General features: G+C 32.4%; 1 protein-coding gene across 1 annotated transcript; it reads left to right on the forward strand.

Annotated features, from left to right (window-relative positions):
* The first annotated feature begins 20,231 nt into the window (after positions 1-20,231).
* On the forward strand, positions 20,232-21,738 carry LOC126879675 (RNA-binding protein 25-like). The gene is made up of 2 exons (XM_050642860.1): positions 20,232-20,393; positions 20,779-21,738. The coding sequence occupies exon 2, from the start codon at positions 20,779-20,781 to the stop codon at positions 21,721-21,723; it is 945 nt and encodes a 314-aa protein (XP_050498817.1). The 5' UTR covers positions 20,232-20,393; the 3' UTR covers positions 21,724-21,738.
* Positions 21,739-21,961: the final 223 nt, after the last annotated feature.

Genomic DNA, 21,961 nt, shown 5'->3' on the forward strand with positions numbered 1-21,961 from the left:
CACCCAAATTTTTTTAACAATTTTTTTTTTTGATCAAATTTCAAAAATCAATATTTTTGGCCTGGATAATTTTTTTTAGATTTTTTGGATCATTCTGGACAAAAAAGGTCTCTCATAATTTTTCTCTAAAGTTGATCGTTTTCAAGTTATAAGCAATTTAAAATTTGAAAAACGTGAAAATGGCCATTTTTAAGACTTAATAACTCGGTTAAAAATTATTACTATGAAAGTCTGAAACTGACTAAATCAGAGCCTAAAGCCCCCCTACATGATCCTGAAAAAATTTGTGTAATTAATTTATTATTAAGCTGTTATTTTTAATTAATAACAATGAGCGGTTAGATCGTATTGACGCGGCTGTAAATGTGAGTGCGAGTAAGATGCACAATTGGACTGCCGGAATGGCATCTCTCTCGCACTCAGCGTTTACGGCCGCTTAACACTTGCATGGCGCTCAATATTATTACTTAAAAATAACAGCTCAGTAATAAAATAATGACAAAAATTTCTACAGGAGCTTGTAGGGGAGACTTTAAACTTTGATCTAGTCACTTTCTGACTTTCATAATAATAACTTTTAACAGAGTTATTAAGGTTTGAAAATCGCCATTTTTCGTTTTTTTCAATTTTAAATGGCTTAACTCGAAAACGATTAATTTAACAGAAAAATTATAAGAGACCTTTTTTGTCCAGAATGGTCCAAAAAATCTAAAAAAAATTGTCGGGGCCAAAAATATTGATTTTTGCAATTTGAATAAAAAAAACTGTTAAAAAAATTGGACCACTTTTCACGTGGGCGACTCCTTTAACCTTATTCTGGGATGTTTCACGAATGTGATTATGCAAAAAAATCTCATGGGAATATTTTTCCCAACGAACCCGCCATTTTCGCCTTGTCTACTATGTATTTAGAAGAAACGACAGGAAGATTACAGCTAACGTTTTCGGTGATCGTGAACAGATTTTAGTTTATAATATAGGAAGAACTATAAAAAAACTAAAAAAATACAGAACAAAATTAAAACAAAGTATATTATAACAAGCTGAATGAAAATCGACTAACTCAATATATACTAAATTACAAACCAAAAGAAATGGGGAATGTAGGACGTCCCTTGCAAAGATGGACTTAACCTAATCCCTGGACCGAAGAAAAACGATGTCAATATAATGTCCTTTTAATTGCTGCTTTCCTGAATTTGTCATTCGTTACTAAGAGATCTTGAGAACGATAATCACAGAAAATAACGATACTGCAGAAATAAGAGTGATAATTGAGGCGCTCAGAGCAACAGTGACCTAACCCCAAAAACGAAGTTTTGAGATAAATGCACATCTTTGCATTCGCATTTCCATTATGCTTATGGGATGGCGCTACAAATTACGTAGCGACATTTAGCCAAATAATAGAGGTAAGTTGTGTAGACCCTTGGTAATCCGTAGATTTAATGTTGCTGATTTTATTGATATATTAATCTAGAAACACTCAATTTGTGACTTAGGTAACTGTTGCTCTGATCGCCTCAATTGAAAAAGCACGTTTAGGCCAGGGTAATAAGACCAAAATATATCCTGTTCGTGACACTTCAACGGCCAGGGTACTGAAATGTTTTCTTGACAGGTAATACCTATAAGAACAAATTGTATCTAATTCCTGTGTAGGATCTGGCAGCCATTTTTGTTTATAAACAATTTAATGTCAAAAAACACTTTTTTCCTTTTTTCTCAAATTAATGGAAAACACTAAGAATTATGGTTTTCTTAGCACAAATATCTTCTAGAGAATAGAAAAAGCTTTAAAATAGCGTATTACAAAGTTTGATATACATATTTATTGTAAATATAATTGCGAAAAAAGTCGAAATTAGAAAAAAAAATAATTTCGCAATAACTATTGTAAAAATAAGTGTACAGCTTTGAAATATTTTGTCAAATGAGGGTTCTTTGTTGGTGCTTAATACGTGTGTGATAAAAATTTCAAAACGATTCATTTAATAGTTGAAATTTTATTCAAATTGTTTATCCCAGAGAGCTTTTTTTGCAATAACATAAGTCAGAAAAAAATGACTCTTGAACCATTCTGCAGATGTCAAATGAAAGAGCATGATCTAAACTTTCAAATTGGTTTAGAAAAGGTAAATAAAAAATGCATCTATTAGTAATAAATAATTATGCAAAAGTATCGTCAATTTTTCCTTAAAAAATTTTTGGAATAAATTTTTTCAAAAAAATCTGTTTTTGTACCGTGTTTTATGTGCACAACTAATAACAAGTAATATCATGTATATGATAATTGATGAAAAATTGTAATAAGTTTAAATATAATTTATTATATTATAAAAAAATAAAAGTTATAAAATAAATGCATTTTTTATTCAATTTTTTTAATCCAGTTTAAAAATTTAGCTCATGCTCTTTCATTTGACACCTATAGAATGGTACTAGCATTATTTTTCTCTGACTTATGTTATTGCAAAAAAACTCTGTTTGATAAATAATTTGAATAAAATTTAAAAAATTGAATTAATCGCTTCGAAATTTTTGTCATAATATATTAGGTCATAATATATTAGGGGTAGCGGATAGGAACTCCTTTTGGACAGTCCTACCAGGGAAAGTGAATCAATCCCTGCCCTCCGCAGATTCCAGGAGTTTTCTGACCCGGGAAACTAGTACCTGCTTAGGGTCCTTTGTCCAGGGTTACGGATGAAGACCACAACGGTATCCACGGCGGAGAAGAATATCTTCGGTACGGTGTGTATGGCGGAAGTGGCGACCCCTGATTTTAGGGTTCGTATAAAATTAAACATGCAGCGACTGACCCAGAGTGGGCGGCTGCAAACAGCGACGGACCCAGAATGGGCGGCTGAACAAGAAGCCCTCCAAATGGGGGTTATGGCGTTCAGGATTAAACAGCCGAACACATGTAAAAACCAAAGGAAATATGAAAAAAAAATGGCAAAATGAAAAGTCGCGGAAAATATCCCCGGGTGGTAACCCACACCTCTCTAAGAGGGAGCCCCAACGGATACGGGGGGGGGGGCAATTTTGCTATAGATCTTCAGAGTCCAGTTGAAAACGTCAGCAAGGCAAAACAAAAGAAGAAACAGAGAAGAATCAAGATGGGAACATGGAATATTCAAGGATGGAACACAAAATACAGGGAACTCTTAATAGAAATCAGAAAGATGAATGTCGACATATTAACTATAAGTGAAACTAAGAAAAAGGGAAATGGCATAGAGGAAATCGGAGATATAATACACATATGGAGTGGAGTTGATAAAGATAAAAGAGCGAAAGCAGGAGTAGGAATTCTTATTAAGAAAAAGTATAAAAGGAACATCAAATCGTGGGAGCCCATAAATGAAAGAATTATAAAAGTCCATATGACCTTATTCGGTAGAGATATAGTGGTATTAGGAGTATATGGTCCAACAGATGACAGCAACATCAAGGAAAAGGAAAACTTCATGGATACGCTACAAGGTGAAATCATAAAGGTCAAAAAAAGGGAAGAAATAATCATCGCAGGAGATCTGAATGGCAGAGTTGGGAAAAAAGAAAATGACCAAACAATTGGAAGATTTGGAGAAGACGTTGGAAACGACAATGGAGAAAGACTTACAGAACTATGTGAGATGAACGGCCTCAGAATCACCAACGGTTTTTTTGAACACAAAGACATTCACAAGTACACATGAACTCAAGAAACAAGAAACCTTAAGTCGATAATAGATTACGTCATACTGAAGAAAGAAACCACAATGCGAATAAGAGACGTAAGAGTACAAAGAGGAGCAGAATGCGGCAGCGACCATAGACTACTGATAGCAAGATTAGAACTACCATGGGTACACCAAAGTGCACAGAGTAACCAAGAACCACATAAAGAATTACCAACAGAAAAAAGACTGAAGATACACTTACTTCAGGACGACTCCATAAGAAACTTGTACCAAAGATGATTAGATCAGAAGCTAGTGGAATTTCGTTTTGAGGAGAATATCAACAGTACATACGAACACATAAGAGAAAGCATAATACAAGCAGGTCTGGAAGCGCTAGGAGAAATAGAAAATACAAGAGATAAAAATTACAAATGGGAATTCCGCGAAGACACCTTAGAGAAAATAAAAGAAAAAATAGAACTATACCATAAATACCTAAGCACAAAATATCCGCAAGACCTCTCTAAATATAGAGATAAGAACAGAGAAGTTAGGGCTATTACAACGAAAGAAAAAAATGAACAATGGGAAAGGTCATGTAGAAGTATAGAACAGAATATGGGAGGAACAAGAAGTTCAGAAGCCTGGAAAATTGTGAAATCATTACGAACTAACAGGAAAGAGAAAACTTTTATACAATACATACCAGACGACGAGTGGGAGAACCACTATAAAAATCTACTGATAGAGCAAAGACCAGAATTCAGCATCGATGGAGACGAACAAAAAAATAATGACCACAGAGGAAGAAAAAATAGTCATAACAGACAAAGAGATGAAACAAGCAATAAATTCCATGAAGAACAATAAAGCTGGAGGACCAGGAGGAATTGTGGCGGAACTAATCAAATACGGAACACAGAAATTGAGAAGAATGATATGCCGAATCATGGAAAGAGCAATAAATGGAGAGGACATCCCTAAACAATGGCAGGAAGCCTACATAACATCGATATACAAAAAAGGTAACAGAAAAGATTGCGAAAATTACAGGGGGATAAGCGTCATCGCTACAATGGGAAGACTGTATGGCAGGATCCTCAGGAACAAAATAGAGAAAAATATAGAAGGTAAAATCGGAGAAGAACAAGCAGGTTTCACAGCAGGGAAATCATGTCTAGATCATATCCATACAATACAACAGACAATAGATAAAAAAAGAGCTAAGAACAAAGATGTACACATGGCGTTTATAGACCTTAGGAAGGCATATGACACCGTGCCAAGGAAAGAACTGTACAAAGCAATGACTAAAATAGGGATACCACCTAACCTAACACAAGCAATCAAAAACATGTACAGTGGAAATGAAGTAAATATAAAAATCGGAAACAAGGTAGTTGCTAACTTCAAAACAACAAAAGGATTACTACAGGAATGCCCAACGTCACCGACTCTATTTAAAATATTTTTAGAACACGCACTAACAACTTGGAAGACAAAGTGTAGGGGTATGGGAATACCGATAAGGGACGATTATCTCTACACATTGTGTTTCGCAGACGATCAGGTGGTGATGGCTCAAGATGAAGAGGATATCAGTTACATGGTAAGAAAACTAAAAGGGGAATACAAAAAGGTAGGCCTGGAAATAAATATGAAGAAAACGGAATACTTAGTAATATCGGAAAAAGACGTAAAAACTTAGAAGTAGAAGAACAAGTTGAAATAAAAGGAACGAAGAATTTTAAATATTTGGGCTTTATAATGTCGAAAAGCGGAACAACAGAAGCAGAAATAAAAAGTAGATTGGGACAAAGAAGATCTTGCATCAGAATACTCCATAATGTAATCTGGAATAAAAACATTAAGGGAAAAACAAAAATAATGATATTCCAAATAATAGTAAGAAGCATCATGACATATGCCGCAGAAATTTGGGTCATAAACAAAAAAACACAAAAAAGCATTCTGGCAACCGAAATGGAATACTGGAGAAGATGCTGTGGTCTCACCAGAAGAGACAGAATAACAAATGAGGAGATAAGGAGAAGAATGCAAGTGGAAAAAGATGCCCTGCAATATATAGACGAGAGAAGACTGAAATGGTACGGCCACGTACGCAGAGCAGAAAACACTTGGATAAACAAGGTTGCAGAATGGAGCCCAAGAGGAACGAGAAGAAGAGGACGACCTAGAAGATCTTGGAAAAATGAAGTCGACGAAGCCATGTCTAAGAAAGGATTGGAAGACGGAGACTGGGAAGATCGAAAAAATTGGAAGTCCTGGCTGACGGAAGGGAAACGGCATTAGCTGTAGACAACCCTTTATATGTATAGGTAAACACCAAAGAACCCTCAGTTGACAAACATTTCAAAGCTTTACACTTATTTTTACAATAGTTATTGTGAAATTAATTTCTTTGAAATTTGGACCTTTTTTCCCAAATATAATAACAATAAATGATTATATTAAACTTTATTATACGCCATTTTAAAACTTTATCCATTCTCTCGAAGATGTTTGTACTAAGAAAACCATAAGTCTTACTGTTTTCCATTAATTTGAGAAAAAATGAAAAACGGCCGTTTTTGACACTAAATTGTTTATAAATAAAAATGGCCGCCATATCCTACGCAGGAAATAGTTACAATTTGTTCTTAGACGTATTATCTGTCGAAAAAACGCTTCAGTACCCTCGCTGTTGAAGTGTCATGGGAAAACCATATTACTCTGGACTAGTTGGCAGCATGCAGAATCAAGCAACTCTGCATGCTGTCAACGTACACTTCAGATGGTAAGTAAGGTTTTTTTTGACCTTACCATGGTCAAATTTCTGTAATGTGTTTTTCGTGAGTGTCCTTTCCACAACATATAACAGGATGTTTTTCCAAAAGTCGAACAAATAATTTTTTCAATCTCACATGGATTTCTCTCTCTTCATAATGGTATTTTGAAATTATTGACCACAGCTCTGAAGATGGCTTTATAAGCCGAAACCACTAAGCTAGGAATTAAGTATTTTACACACTTCAAAGTACGCTTCTCTTCCTGTCATTCAGTTTATAAATTACGTTCGGGATAATAGCTATTTCCTAATTATTACCACTGACACTCTGAGAGTACGTATCAATACTACATATCGACGTACGTTTCACTTTATTTTTTTTTATTCAACTTGTTTGAAAATAACATGGGAAAAGTTAATGTGGAAGAACTGTAATCTGAGATGCATTGTTGTAATATTTTCTTAAGCGTCACCGCTTTGGTATTTTCGTACCGGGTTAAACAAATTACTTAGATAGTTGTCGACACTCATTTAAGTAAGAATTAACTCTAACTAACTCAACAGGAGAACACAACTCCTGTTCTACAATTTCTAAATACTTCAACTTTTTTTTTTGTTGTTAATAATTGTCGCAGTTATGGTGCTATCCTAACTGCATTGGTTGATTCTGATTCCCATGTCAGCATTTTGTCATTTTTCTTTTGTCATTCTCACAGTGGAATATTTAAAATTTTGCAACAACGTGGTGACAGTGAGTATATATTAGGGTGGGCCGAAAAAACTAAAATTATTTTTTTCAAGTCGTAATACCCCGGAAAAGTTGCAAATGTATGAAACTAAAAAGGGGTAAGAATTTAAAAAATATCGGTTTATATCTTCCATTCGCGCATGAGCCATAAAATTTGCGGAAATTGGTAAAAAACTGATTTTTTGCTATAATTTTTAACAGATTAAATTTAGCGTGGATACGTTTGTAATAGCTCATTTTCTCATTCTTAATAGTGATACTGACTAAATTTAACCGTGTTATTAAAATCTCTTAACATATTCCGTTCGCGCATAAGGCATAAAAATAGCCAAAATGTACAAAATTGCATATTTCATACACGTTTAATTTTTCGTAATTAAGAGTTTAGTTGAATGAAAATAACTCACACCTACATTTTGTTGAACTTGTATTGAGAACACTTAAAATAAACACACTTTAAACACATCATTTTCAAAACTTTAGTAGGCTATTATTTAAAAATATTGTATGCGAATATAGAAAAAACCAAATTTTTTTACGAGATGCAAGTTTTTAATTTGGCAATTGATCCAATGTCCACCAGTCCATTGTCCGTCCAGTCCATCTTGTATTATTTTAACACCTTTTTGCTATTACATAGTAGAAGGCACTTTGAACTGTGATTTCTGTGTAAAGTCCGGCATTGCAGACCTTGATAACAATGTTGTTCTTATGAAGCCGTCGCGATTCTCAGCTCTGCAAACTTTTCCAGCGGCTTTTGTTACGAGTTTTACACATCGTTCTACTGCCTGTGTATGAACAGGAAATTACTTTAGTGTTACATCCTAGTTAGGAACTGAATCACTTTGAATAATTAATGTTATTTCATCATCATTTATATCTTTTAATAATGGAGGAGAAAATAAGTCACAGTCTAACCAATGAATTATTTTTGAATAGTCTCGACATTCAAAATTTAGTTTTGGCTGTTTTGAATATTCTAATGTTAAATCTTGTTTTATCTAGCTGTCTAGCTTTCAGAATTCTTCGAAGTCCAAGCTCTTTTATATGTTTTCTGTTATCTTGTGTCATGGGCAACATCAAATGTTCTGGATGGGCGAAAAAAGCATTACGCTCAATAACAGGGTCAACAACCCTGTTGACGAAATAACATTAAAAACGACCCGAAATAACATTACTTATTCAGAGTGATTCAGCCCCTAACTGGGACGTAATATTAAAGTCATTTCCTGTTCATACACAGGCAGTAGAACGATGTGTAAACTCGTAACAGAAGCCGCTGGAAAAGTTTGCGGAGCTGAGAATCGCGACGGCTTCATAAGAACAACATTGTTATCAAGGTCTGCAATGCCGGACTTTACACAGAAATCACAGTTCAAAGTGCCTTCTACTACGTAACAGCAAAAAGGTGTTAAAATAATACAAGATGGACTGGACGGACAATGGACTGGTGGACATTGGACCAATTGTCAAATTAAAAACTTGCATCTCGTAAAAAAATTTGGTTTTTTCTATATATGCAAACAATATTTTTAAATAATAGCCCACTAAAGTTCTGAAAATGATGTGTTTAATGTGTGTTTATTTTAAGTGTTCTCAATACAAGTTCAACAAAATGTATATGTGAGTATTATTTTCATTCAACTAAACTCTTAATTACGAAAAATTAAACGTGTATGAAATATGCAATTTTGTCAAATTTTGGCTATTTTTATGCCTTATGCGCGAACGAAAAATGTTAAGAGATTTTAATAACACGGTTAAATTTAGTTAGTATGGTTATTAAGAATGAGAAAATGAGCTATTACAAACGTGTCCACGCTAAATTTAATCTGTTAAAAATTATCGCAAAAAATCAGTTTTTTACCAATTTCGGCAAATTTTATGGCTCATGCGCGAATGGAAGATATAAACCGATATTTTCTAAATTCTTACCCCTTTTTAGTCTCATACATTCGCAACTTTTCCGCGGTATTACGACTTGAAAAAAATAATTTTAGTTTTTTTGGCCCACCCTAGTATACAGCGTGTCTACTTGAGTTGGAAACATATGGGAAACTTTTTTATTATTAATTTTACGAAAAAAAGTTATTCTTTATAAAAAGTTCTGCATGCCCCAAAACCTAAGATTCAATCATCAGATATCAAATTTTCTGAATATTATACGAGGTATGTCAAAAAATATGAATTTCGGTCAAGGGTAAAGTACCTTTATTTCTCTCAATATCGAAAATTCTTATGATAAAAAGTTGTTTGGAATTAAAAACTAAGATCAAATATGCAATTACATGCTTCTTATTGAAAAAAAAATTTTTCTCAAATTTAAGGATACCCAACATTGTTTTTAATTATTACAAATATGATAACTCGTTTATTATTCATTTTACGAAAAAAAGTTATTCGTCCTATCTTCGTAAAAAGCTTTGCATGGTCTAAAATCTAAGACACAACCATGATATATCAACTTTTATTAATTTTATACGAGGTGTGTCAAAAAATATGAAATTCGCTCAATATTATAGCACCTTTATATTTCACAGTATTTCAATTAGAAGGATGTAATTGCATATTGACACATAGTTTTTAGTTCTAAACAACTTTTTTAATAACTGTTTTCAATATTGTGAAAAATAAAGTTACTTTACTCTTGAGTGAAATTTATATTTTTGACATAACTCGTATAAAATTAATAAAATGTGATATCTGTTGGTTGCATCTTCGGCCTTATGACCTACAGAGCTTTTTATAAAGAATACCTTTTTTTCGTAAAAGTAATAATAAAAGAGTTATCGTATGTGTAATGAATCAAAACGAAGTTAGTATCAATAAATTTGAGAAAAATTTGGAAAATATTTTTTTCCAATTAGAAGCATGCAATTGCATATTTGAGCTTAGTTTTTATTTCCAAACAACTTTTCAGAATAAGCATTTTCGATATTGAGAGAAATAAAGGTACTTTACTCTTCTCTTTACTATATTTTTTGACATACCTCGTATAATATTCAGAAAATTTGATATCTGATGATTGAATCTTAGGTTTTGGGGCATGCAGAACTTTTTATAAAGAATAACTTTTTTTCGTAAAATTAATAATAAAAAAGTTTCCCATATGTTTCCAACTCAAGTAGACACGCTGTATATTTTAGGACTTAGGACATGTATCTATTTTGCCTTACAGCTTTCCTTATACGGTAAGCTTCTTAAAAACAGTGTCAGAAATAGTGGATTATTAATTCAGTTATTTGTGTTCTTAATATTTTGTTAATATTTAGTTGTCTTAATATTTACTCATTTCTTCTTCGGACAGGCCAGGATATCTCAAGCATTTATCTCCAGCAGAACATCTTGAACGCATCTACAAGCATTTTATTTTTCTTCTAATCTTTATAAAACTTCTTCTTTAAGTACCATCTCCACGACGGAGTCGGTATTCATCATAGCTATTCGGACTTTAGAGACGGCTGCTCTGAAAAGTTCATTTGATGTACATTCTTACCATTCTCTCAGGTTGCGCTTTTGGATCAATGATATTCTATATCTCGCTACGCTTCTTTTTCCTTGAATCTTCCCGTGCGTAGTTAATTAGAGTAATTTTTGTATCTCTCTTTACGTGTAATATGTCCCAGATGTTCCAGTTTTCTTGTTTTGACGGTATTTTAGATTTCCATTTCTTTATTCATCTTTTTCAGCCCCTCCACTTTGTTTATGAGATGTTCTGTCCGGGATATTTTCAGAATTCTCCTGTACAACCCGCAGCTCGAACAATTCCAGTTTTTTCATTGATGCCGCATTCAAGATTTAAGCTTCCAAGGTCCAAGATTAAATTTCACAGAATCCTAAACAATTTCACCATTAGAATTTGGTAAAGACGTTTTGTGTAAAAAATTTTTATTTTTATACACACACCGGCAAAATTAGCCGAACACGTTAAAAATGGGACATGTTTGATGTCTGGTATTTCATAAACCAGTGGTCCGATTTGAGTGATTCTTTTAGTATGGTATAGCCTTATTATTTAATAATATCGGTGTAGTAATATTGTTGCTAGACAGGTAATTGTCGTTTTATACCGGGTGTAACAAGCATACTGTGTTTTTTTCTTAAAGTTCGGAACACCCTGTAGAATATTCCAGCATATATAAAATATTACAATTAAAACTCAATTGTAGAATTGTGCTTTCTTAACATTTTCTTTTTTGATTCATTTGCTTATGTAGGAAAATAAAAAAGTTATGTGCTTTAACAACTAACCATGTTTTTTATCAATAAATTCTTATAGTAGGGCAGAAAAGTATGCTAAATTTGCAATTACTCGAGCGTTCTTGGGACCTGGAGTGGATTGTGAAGAGTGGGTGCTACAACCAAAAAAAGTTAAGTTAAGTTTTCCATAAAGTGTGGGACTCTCCATTTTTCAATTTAATTTACATTTCCAATATTGTTTTTTTTCGATTATAGCGCCATTTATCCATAATAGGAAAAAATGTTGCGAATAAAAATTGCTTATTTTTACGTCAAGGATCCAAATCTGCAATAAAAATTGGGGGCTCCTATTTAATATTTTAATGTAACCACCACCCCACCTCCGTGTGGGGTCGTGTTTGGTGCCATTCGGTAGATGTTTATGAGTTTTACGATATGATGTTCATTTCGAAAAATATCGCGGGGTTCGTATTTATAATTTTTAATTTACCCCCCACCCCTCTCCGTGGGGTGTCACGAGCCCCACGGAGGTGGGGTGGGGGATTTAATTTAAAATCTTAAATAGGAGCCCCCAATTTTCATTGCAGATTTGGATTCTTTACGTAAAAGTAAGCAACTTTTATTCGACATATTTTTTCGAATTATGGATAGATAGCGCTATAATCGGAGAAAAATGATTGTTTCAAATGGAAAATTAAATTAAAAAATGAAAAGTCCCCCACTTTATGGAAAACTTAACTTAACCTTTTTCTGATTTTAGCACATACTCTTCACAATCCAATAGGTCGCCATAACGCTCCAGTAACTGCAAATTTAGTATACTTTCCTCCCCTAATATGAGGATTTATTGATAAAAAACATGGATAGCTGTTAACGCACATAACTTTTTTATTATCTCACATAAGTAAATGAATCGAAAAGGAAAATATTAAGCAAGCCTAAGTCTACAATCGAGTATTAATTCCAATATTTTACATATGCTAGAATATTCCACAGGGTGTTCCAAACTTTAAGAAAAAAACACAGTATGATTTGTACACCCGGTATAAAATGGTATTTACCTGTATAGCAACAATATTATTACAACGATATTCTTCAATAATAAGGCTATAACACTAAAAGGATTACTCAAATCGGACCACTGGTTTATGAAATACGAGACATCAAACATGTCCCATTTTTAACGTGTTCGGCTAATTTTGCCGGTGTGTGTATTATTATGAAATCTGTTACTTTCTATGGCTAAAATTTACAATGTTATAATCTTGAAAATAAAATGGCCTAAAGAATTATTTATTCCTTATTATGTATACCCATTTTTAAACATGTTTTCCGTTGTGAATAATTTAAATTTTAAGTATATCCAACTCAGTCTTCTTTCTATATAAAATGTAGTTCAGAATAAGTGATTATCGCTCATGGTTATGCATTCCATCATTTTTAATATCGTATTGTCACGAAGTTCACAAGATTCACGAATACTTTAGATGAATTATGTCGCAACCAGTTTGCTAAACGCAAATAATTATTACTTTAAAACAAAATTTAAACTTGGTTTTAATTTGAGTATAAAAACTATTTAATATCTGGTAATATCAGACTGATATTTTAGTCCAGAGTCTAGACAGTTTGTGTTAGAAAAATTTTAGGAATTTTACAAATTCGAACAGTCTTAAAAGGTTCATTTTACAATAAATTGCATTATACAATATATACGCTTGTTCAATTGAAACATATCTTTCTTCAGGTTAGCCTGGGAAACAATTTGTAAACACCAAACTGACGTTATGAATTGTTGATAATTTTTGTAAACATCTAGTTCCTATAATTTTTGTTAGTTTAGGTATTGTGACTTAAAAATGACGTATGTTGGTAACAATGTGTCCAAATATAATCAATGTGCGATCATAAAGTTCAACCGTCTGCAGGTGAGGTCATGTTAATTTGTTTTCAACCAGCAAGGACCTTTGTTCATAGAGTTTACAGAATCTAGAATGCATATTAACGAAAATCTGTACATTTAAACTTTAAACAAGGTTCATCAACCAATATGACGAAAACGTTCAGAAAAGCTCTCACGTAGTGTAATTCAAAGTAGTGAAAGAAAATCTACACCGAAAGAAACAGATGGTATTATCAAGTCCAATATGCATCGGTTGGTGAAACAATGGGATATGTGCCTTAAAATTGTAGTGGTATGTACTTATCTGTAGATAATATATTTACCAATATTTTTTTCTGGATCAAAGATGAGGTGCCTCGAAGAAGCAAATTCATATTATGTAGAACATCATGATAGCCAATACAGTCGTTAATTAACTTGAATATAAAACGGATATCATAATGTTATTCTACTATATTTTAGAGTGAACATATTCAGCAGATTTCAAAACATTTTATTTCTGTCGGTGTATTATTAAATTGATCAAGTTTTAGTTTTTTCTTCTTACTTCTCTATATTCCTTTGTCTAATCTCACCAAGAAATAAATCAAATTTCTTAGCAACATTTTACCAATCTTTGTAGCGTATAGTCCAAGTAATGAAGCTTGAAATAGGACAAAACCTCGCAATTTTTACAGAATGGATCGATTTGCTTGAAAATTTGAAAATAAGTAGTGGATAGTCCAAGGATCAAAATCTATATGATGCCAAAAGGCGCTTTTACCATGGGGGTGGTTACCACCCCCTGTTGGAGGTGGAAATTTTTAATTATATTTTGACCGCAAAAGTTGATAAAAACGTTCATTCTAAGCAAAACATGTTCTATACATTTTTTTGATAAAATTAATAGTTTTCGATTTATTTGCTATCGAAACTGTTAGTATTATATCGAAAAATCAATGTTTTTAATAAGTTTTCTGCTAATAACTCCAAAAGTTTTCGTTTTATCAAAACAACCTTACTTAACAAAAATGTACTATTTCTAAAAAATAAACACAATCGTCTTTTTTAATTTTCTTCAAGACCAACAGTAATCAAGGTATACTTTATTATATGTAAGCTCTCCTTTGTCAAATGTTAAATATTGTAGATTCAAAGTCAAAAGACGGGAAAAATATGCATTTTTCGAGAATAACTTGTAAAAACTAATTTAAAGAATTTAAAAATATCTATCTATAGAAATAAAAAGAAGTCTCTAGCTCAAAAATTAAGTGACTTATAATGAAAACAATGTCAGTCCCTATTTTTTTCAGCGCAAAAGTGGTGGGAAGCAACCCCGTAACCACCACCCTAATTAAAACTAGTCATTGACCTTATTTGGTCTTATTTATTTATGTATTATTAATAAGTTCGAGAAGTTTGACCGACTTAGAATGATTCGTTTAAAAAAAATGAAGTTAACAGCGATTAACGAATTTTTGTAGTTTGGAAAAAATGGCTTTCCTTCTGAATAGAAAGATTAGCATCAGAGATGTGAAAAAATGTGCAAATATTAAATTGTAGCTAATTTAGTTCCCAAGAATTTGGTATGAAAAAATTTTTCTATGACAAAAATTAAGTGAGCTATTGACAATTAAAACTTGTAATAGCATGCAAAAGCCACCTTTACCAACCCTTTCAAAGTCACCTCTTTTTGTGACTAAGCACTTTAATAATATCTAATATTAATAATCTTGTAGATCTTTTAAAAACCTACAAAATTCTTTTATATACAAAATAAAAAAGTTACGGTTAAAAATCAACATATTTTTTTGAGAAAAAAAAAAAGGAGAAATTCAATTGTAAGCATAATAATGCAAGTTAGCGGTGTTTTTAGGCGTTGGCTTTATTCATTCTTCTTTATTTGTGTATTATTAATAGATTCTAGAAGTTTGGCTGGCTTAGAATGATTAGTTTTAAAAAAACTGAAGTTTAAAGCGAATAACGAATGTTTGCAATTTGGTAAAAAATGCAATTTTCTTCAGAATAGAAAGAATAGCATCAAAGATAAGAAGAAATGTTTAAAATTAAATTGTAGGTTATTTAATTCTTAAGAACTTGGTGTAAATTTTTTTTTCCACGACAAACATTGAGTGAATAGTAAATGAGTATACTATAGAAGAACATTGATTTTTTCCATACAAAACTAACACTTTCAATAGCGAATAAATCGAAAACTATTAGTTTTATCAAAAAAACGTATACAACATTTTTTTCTTAGAATGAATGTTTTTATCAACTTTTGCTGTCAGAATATAATAAAAAATTTCCACCCACGAGATGGGGTGGCAACCACCCCCATAATAAAAGCGCCTTTCGGCATCATATAGATTTTGATCCTTGGACTATCCACTACTTATTCTCAAATTTTCAAGCAAATCGATCAATTCTGTAAAAATTGCGGGGTGAAAAGCTTCGCTTCCTGGACTAGTAATAATTTACAAAATATTTTTCGTTTTAATCTGGTTTTGTTTAATTTTAGTTTGACTTGTGCAATGTACAATTCGCTTATTTCTCCATAGAAATTATTAAGAGGAAACAGTATCGATCAACAGGTAGCGAAAACGCGTTACAAGATTGCGGCTGTAATTTTGAATATTTTTTCGAGATATTTGGCACACGTATTCGCAATATAATAAAGAATGGCGGTACACAGCCCAATTTGAAAAATATATTAATATGTGGAAATTACTCTGTAATTAAATACAATATTAAAAAAACGAGTCTGTACCGTCATTAAGAAGAACAAAAAAATACACTTCTTCAAATAAACTTTTTTATCCGATGCCTAGATTGTGTGTCATTTTGGAACTACTAATGAAATAAAAAATTTTAGTAATTCCAAAATGACACAAAATCTAGGCATCGGATAAAAAAGTTTATTTGAAGAAAGTGTATTTTTATGTTCTTCTTAATGGCGGTACAGGCTCGTTTTTTTAATATTGTATTTAATTACAGAGTAATTTCCACATATTAATATATTTTTCAAATTGGGCTCTGTACCGCCATTCTTTATTATATTACGAATACGTGTGCCAAATATCTCGAAAAAATATTCAAAATTACAGCCACAATCTTGGAACGCGTTTTGGCTACCTGTTGATCGCTACTGTATCACCTTAAGGTAAATATGTTTACAAAAGCTTCACTGGCGAAGCGTCCATGTAACCACTGTTACCAATAATTCCATTTATATTTTTTACCAACAAAAATATTTGTTAATAGTACCTAATTCAGTAAACAGTCAACTAGAAGCACGAAAATATTGGCGAGATTATATGAATCCGTTGGACGTTATTATACGCTGTTACCACATTTGGCAGTGTTAACGCAGGAGGTATTATACCTCACTATCGCTCGGGACTAGCTCGTTTCTGAAAATTTTGATGGAGCGACGGCACTAGAGACGGCCCGTGGGCACTCTGTATATATCAGTATTGTAACCATTTTTGGATTGGAAACAATAGTTTTCAAAATATGTTCTTTTTCCTACTTGTTCATGTTTTAGGTTAATTTTATGGTAATCTTAGAATAATATCTTTAGTTTGTTTTTTATTTATTGTTATACCTATTACATTTTGGGAATAATAGTGATTTGTTTAATTTTATCTCACAGGATTGAATACAAAAACTTATATTTGGGAGGTTCAAAATACGTGTTTTAAATAAGATTTTTTTACATCTGGTTTTGGTAACACTTTAGAAAAAGTCACGCGTCGCCACTGAAAAGCTTCATAAATGTTGAGTATTTATGTATTTTTTAAAAGACAATTCGTTCAACTAGTCATCTAATCTCATGTAATATACTTCAGTTCAGCTAACGGAGATAACAGTGAGTGGCAGTATTGAAACACAGGATAACGTCACCAGCCACGTGACCGCCACGTGTCGAACGTGCTCATACTTAAAGGGCATCTTTTCCATTTAAATCACCCTTTAGGAGTTTATCTACAGGTCTTAGATTCTTGAAATTGACAAATTATTCCAAGAATTGGGGGTCGAAGATAGTTCTGGTAATGTGAGTGTTTTTAGAGTTTTGTTTTGACTGTAGCTGAGGGTAAGTTTGTTGCCGCTAGCATGAAACATATCTCCAACTTCGCTCCCTAATCAGGATTAACTGTTGTTCAAATTTACATCAATCTCATTTTTATTAAAATTATTCTTTTGTACTTTTAAGCGAGCAGCAGGTACCCCCAAAATGACCAGGTACTGACCACGTAGAGGTGAATGGCCAATTTTAGTCATACTGTACGTTTTTGATGGCGCTGAAAACGAAAATGAGGTTTATTTTGAATTTTATGTGGGGGAGCAAACATTGTCAAAAATGAAATCACGTTTTTTGCGTTTACCTCGCTACATATCTGTTCTATTTTAATATACTTCTCTGAAATTTTACAGTACCTACATAGCTGTAATATTTCTGAAGACAAGGTACCTGTTTCAATGTTTCAGTCTTATTCTGATAAAGCTTGTAAATTTTTTAAAGTAAAAGGTGCAGATTTGTGCATTGTAAAGTTTAATCGAAAAACTTGAGTGACGAAATTTGAAATATAGTTTTTTAATCACGTTTATGTTAAAAATAGAGTTCTGGTTGTTTATTTGGGTTTATATGACTGGAGACACTAAATCCATTCGCCAATTTTACTATTTTTTATTTTATTAGTCATTTTTTCGTATCTTATCCTAAAACTAATACTAATATTAATCTCTAATAAACAATTGTACTAATAAGTAATTATTTTTGTATTTTTTTAATATTTATAATGTATTTTTTTATTTTTTCTTCAAATGATCTTCTCAGAGTTCCACAGCAAAAACTGCAACAGTCTTCTTTAAAAAATAGAGTATTTTGAAAATAGAGTACAAAGAAGTTTTCTGGATAGTCTTAGATCAAAATATTTTATAGAAAAAAAAATAGTGCTACTTTTAACATCGACATTAGAAATCCCCAAAATAATGCTTATTTTTTGAGATACTGACCATGAGTATTGAACGGCTAATTTTGGTCTTAAATGATGTTTTTGACGGTGCTAAAACGAAAATGAAATTTGTTTTAAATATTGAGTACAGACTGTCAAAATCGCAATTGAAGACCATGGGACCAGAAGGGGACAAGCCACAATTTCGTCAAAAATGAGTTAAAGTAGAAATCGCACACTTTAAGATCATATTAATATCCCAAACAGAAAATTTCAGCTGTTTTCTCATAGATGGCGCCGCTGTAGTAAGTGTCGTTGTGTCACCATTACTTTATATTGCAACAGAAGGAGACAAGCCACAGTAGTAATCCATATGGCGGCGGAACATTCCCGTGCATGTAAACGGAAAATAGACATTTCTGAGTTTGATTCTAAACACATTTACCAAGATCTGTTTTTAAATGAAAGCTAAGATGACAAAGGCTGTACAGTATGCGGAAGTAGCAGCAATTCGGAAAATATAAACTCAGGAACAGTAAGTTTATTAAATGTATGGCTTGTCCCCTTATGTTATATTTTTCGGACCTAGGATTGTTGTAAAGGTTTTTTGTGGCTTTTCCTTTTTTAGTAAAATACCTACCTATACTTTACCGGTACTTTATTTTAGTAAAATGAATGGGTTTATACCCCACAGACTTCTGGAGGTCTTTTGCCAACTCCAAAAAAGAAGGCGCCTCTTAGATGAACACAAGGATGCCCAACGACATAAAAAAATTAAGCGCAAGACTAAAAGAAATCTAGGTTACGAATATATAAATACAAAAGAGAAGAAAATAGAACCACAAAAATTAGATGCACCTTGCCGTTGCACAAAACACTGCAGGCAGAAAATGGTGCTTGTCAATAGATTTTACCAGATACTGAGAATATGAACCACTGGAAGACATTGAACATTTGGACGACTTTTCAGCTATTAAAAATATTGACAACTGAATTATTTTATTGTTGCATTTTATGATCATTTTTTAGAATATAATTTTTTGTACAAAAGGAGATAAGCCACATATTTTTTCAAAAAATGTTTAAAAGCTCAAAAACCGTTAAATAAACATTTGTGTTACTTCTCTTCTATATTTAATAACTTATTTTTAAACGATTATGGGCCTTACTTCCGAGAAAAATGTAAAAATTGGATGTCAAGATTTGAAAATAAGTTTAAAATGATGTTTTCTCCAAAATATTGTTTGGTGGCATGTCCCCTTCTGGTCCCAAGGTCTTCAATTTTACCCTAAAAATTAAAAAAAAAAGAGTGTGTGTACTTTGTACATCGGGCAGTTCAATTATTATTTGTTGGGTTAAAGGACATTCTGGAATATTTGGAAATGAAGAAGTCGACAAATTAGCTAAATCTGCAGCTTTAACCAAACGAAACATAAACAACATACTTCTACCAGTAACCGATATAGATAATACCAGTAAAAACCATTGCAAGGGTCAATTTCAAAAAAAGATGAAAACCTACAATTTTATGCCTGTAATTAGTTTTTTTTAATGTTTATGCTTATATTTATTTTTAAACTATGTATTTATCGTTAATCTAAATGTACAAACTACAATTTGCAAAATAAATATTATCATAAAATTTTAAGAAAAAATAAAGAGAAAAAAAAAACATTACCATGTCCCGGTCGTGTGATAGATTTGTAGTAAACGGCTGATACAGCATGATTAAAAGTTTTATTTTAATAAACAATTAGTATAGCTCAATGCTTTTATACATAAAACAACCTTTTTTGATATTTAACATCATTCAAACTTTTGGTCTTCTCATTTTATATTTAGTTTTATATTGTAACCAAGAGATATGCTCATTACCGTGTCACCAACATTTTATTATAATCTGGCAATATCTAAAAGTATTTGGTTAACCTTCACCGGGTGGAACTATTCCCCCACCAACACTTATGAACCCAGAAAAGGAAATTCTCCAGGCAGTTGCTAATTAGATGCGAAATAGGTGAGTCGTTCGACTATTTGATGAAGTGTTACCGGTTTGACGACATTACCGTGACCTTCAGATATTTTTGTGCTGTTGCAAACGAAGTTTTGTAAATACCTTGATTATTTGGAGCTATTTTACTGCAAGGTAGGATTAATTTGACTTTTTTATTATTGTACAATACTTAAACAATATTTGATATTTTGCTCATTACCATGTCAGAAATGCTTGACATTACCATGCCTTTTAAATGACATGGTAATGTTGTTATGACACGGTAATGTTTAAGGTAGACTAAATCATCGTCGTGGATGGGAAGAGAGCTAACCCACATTTGCATAAAGATGAACTAACTACAGTATCGCAATCAAAAAGAAAGATTTCATATTGCAGTGAAGAGATCTAAGTGAATATGTAACTTACTCACTTAGATTTCTTTACTACAATATGAAATATTTCTTTCTGATTGCGATACTGTAATTAGCTCATCTTTATTATGCAAATGTGGGTATAGACATTTTATTTATTTCAGATGGCCAAGCAAACCGCCGAACAATCTAGGAAAGATATGTTGAGTAAGAAAAAAGAAAGAGAACGTGCAAGAAGACAGAAAATTAAGAACAATCCGGAAGAATATGAAAAGCAAAGACAGAAAGAAAAGGAGCGTTACCAGAAAAGGAAAAGCGAAGGCAAAATTAAACTTATTGGCGATTTAAGTGACAGAGATAAAAGAAAAAAACGAAAAACATGGATACATCATAATAGAACATACAGGGAAAAAAAAAGAAAGTTAACTGATATTGAGAACGAAGCTCTTTGTAATACTCCTACACCATCAGTGGTTGACATTTTTGAAGACCAAATTGTAGAGAATGCTTTGCCACAAACTGAAATTAATTTGAGAAGGAAAATATCCCGTCTAAAGATGAGGGCACACCGGGAAAGACTTCCACAAAAGCAAGAAATAGAAAGGCTTAAAAATGAGAATAGGAAGCTAAGATCCAGGGCATTGAAAGAAAAAATTGCAGCACAATATAGAAGTCCCAATGACAAAACGAATACGGAAGAATGTCCTTTGCCAGATTTGACTCCCAATACAAAAATCAACGTTACTCTTGAAAAGGCTGGAGTTGTAGTTCCCAACAGTATCAAAAAGGAGTTAGTTTTTGGAGAGTGTCTAAAGCAGCAGTTAAATGCAAATTTCAAGAGTATTAAAGGTCATCGTTCAAAACAAGTATTTGCTGAAGTAGTGGGAGGAGGCATTCTTAAAAAATATGGAGTAACATGTAAGCTTAATATGTCGCAATATCTAAGCACGTCATTGCCAAGCCGCAAAAAAAAGAGAACTGATGTAAAGATAATTTCTGTGAAAAGAGATGTTATACAATTTTTCGAAAATGATGATAACAGTCGTCTGTGTGCGGGAAAGAAAGAGTGTATTACATACAAAAAGTTAAAAAGCAAAAACGCTATATGAATTACTCACTTAAGTCTTTGCATCAGAAATATTTAAAAGAAAAAGGATGTAAAATATCTTACACTACATTTTGCCGTCTTAGACCCTTTTGGGTAGTGGTACCAAGACTTGGCTCCCGGGACACTTGCTTATGCATAACGCATGAAAATTTTCGTTTGATCGTTTCCAGATTACACTTTGAAAAAATTATAAATTTGAAAACTCCCGAGGAAGTTATTAGTGCTGTTACGTGTACCCC

This window comes from Diabrotica virgifera, chromosome 2 (assembly GCF_917563875.1).
Source record: "Diabrotica virgifera virgifera chromosome 2, PGI_DIABVI_V3a".
In the NCBI taxonomy this organism is placed as follows: Eukaryota; Metazoa; Arthropoda; class Insecta; order Coleoptera; family Chrysomelidae; genus Diabrotica; species Diabrotica virgifera.

Bases quoted from the DNA above. Each gene is read 5' to 3' on its own strand.
- LOC126879675 (XM_050642860.1), top strand. From the start codon at position 20,779: ATGGCCAAGCAAACCGCCGAACAATCTAGGAAAGATATGTTGAGTAAG.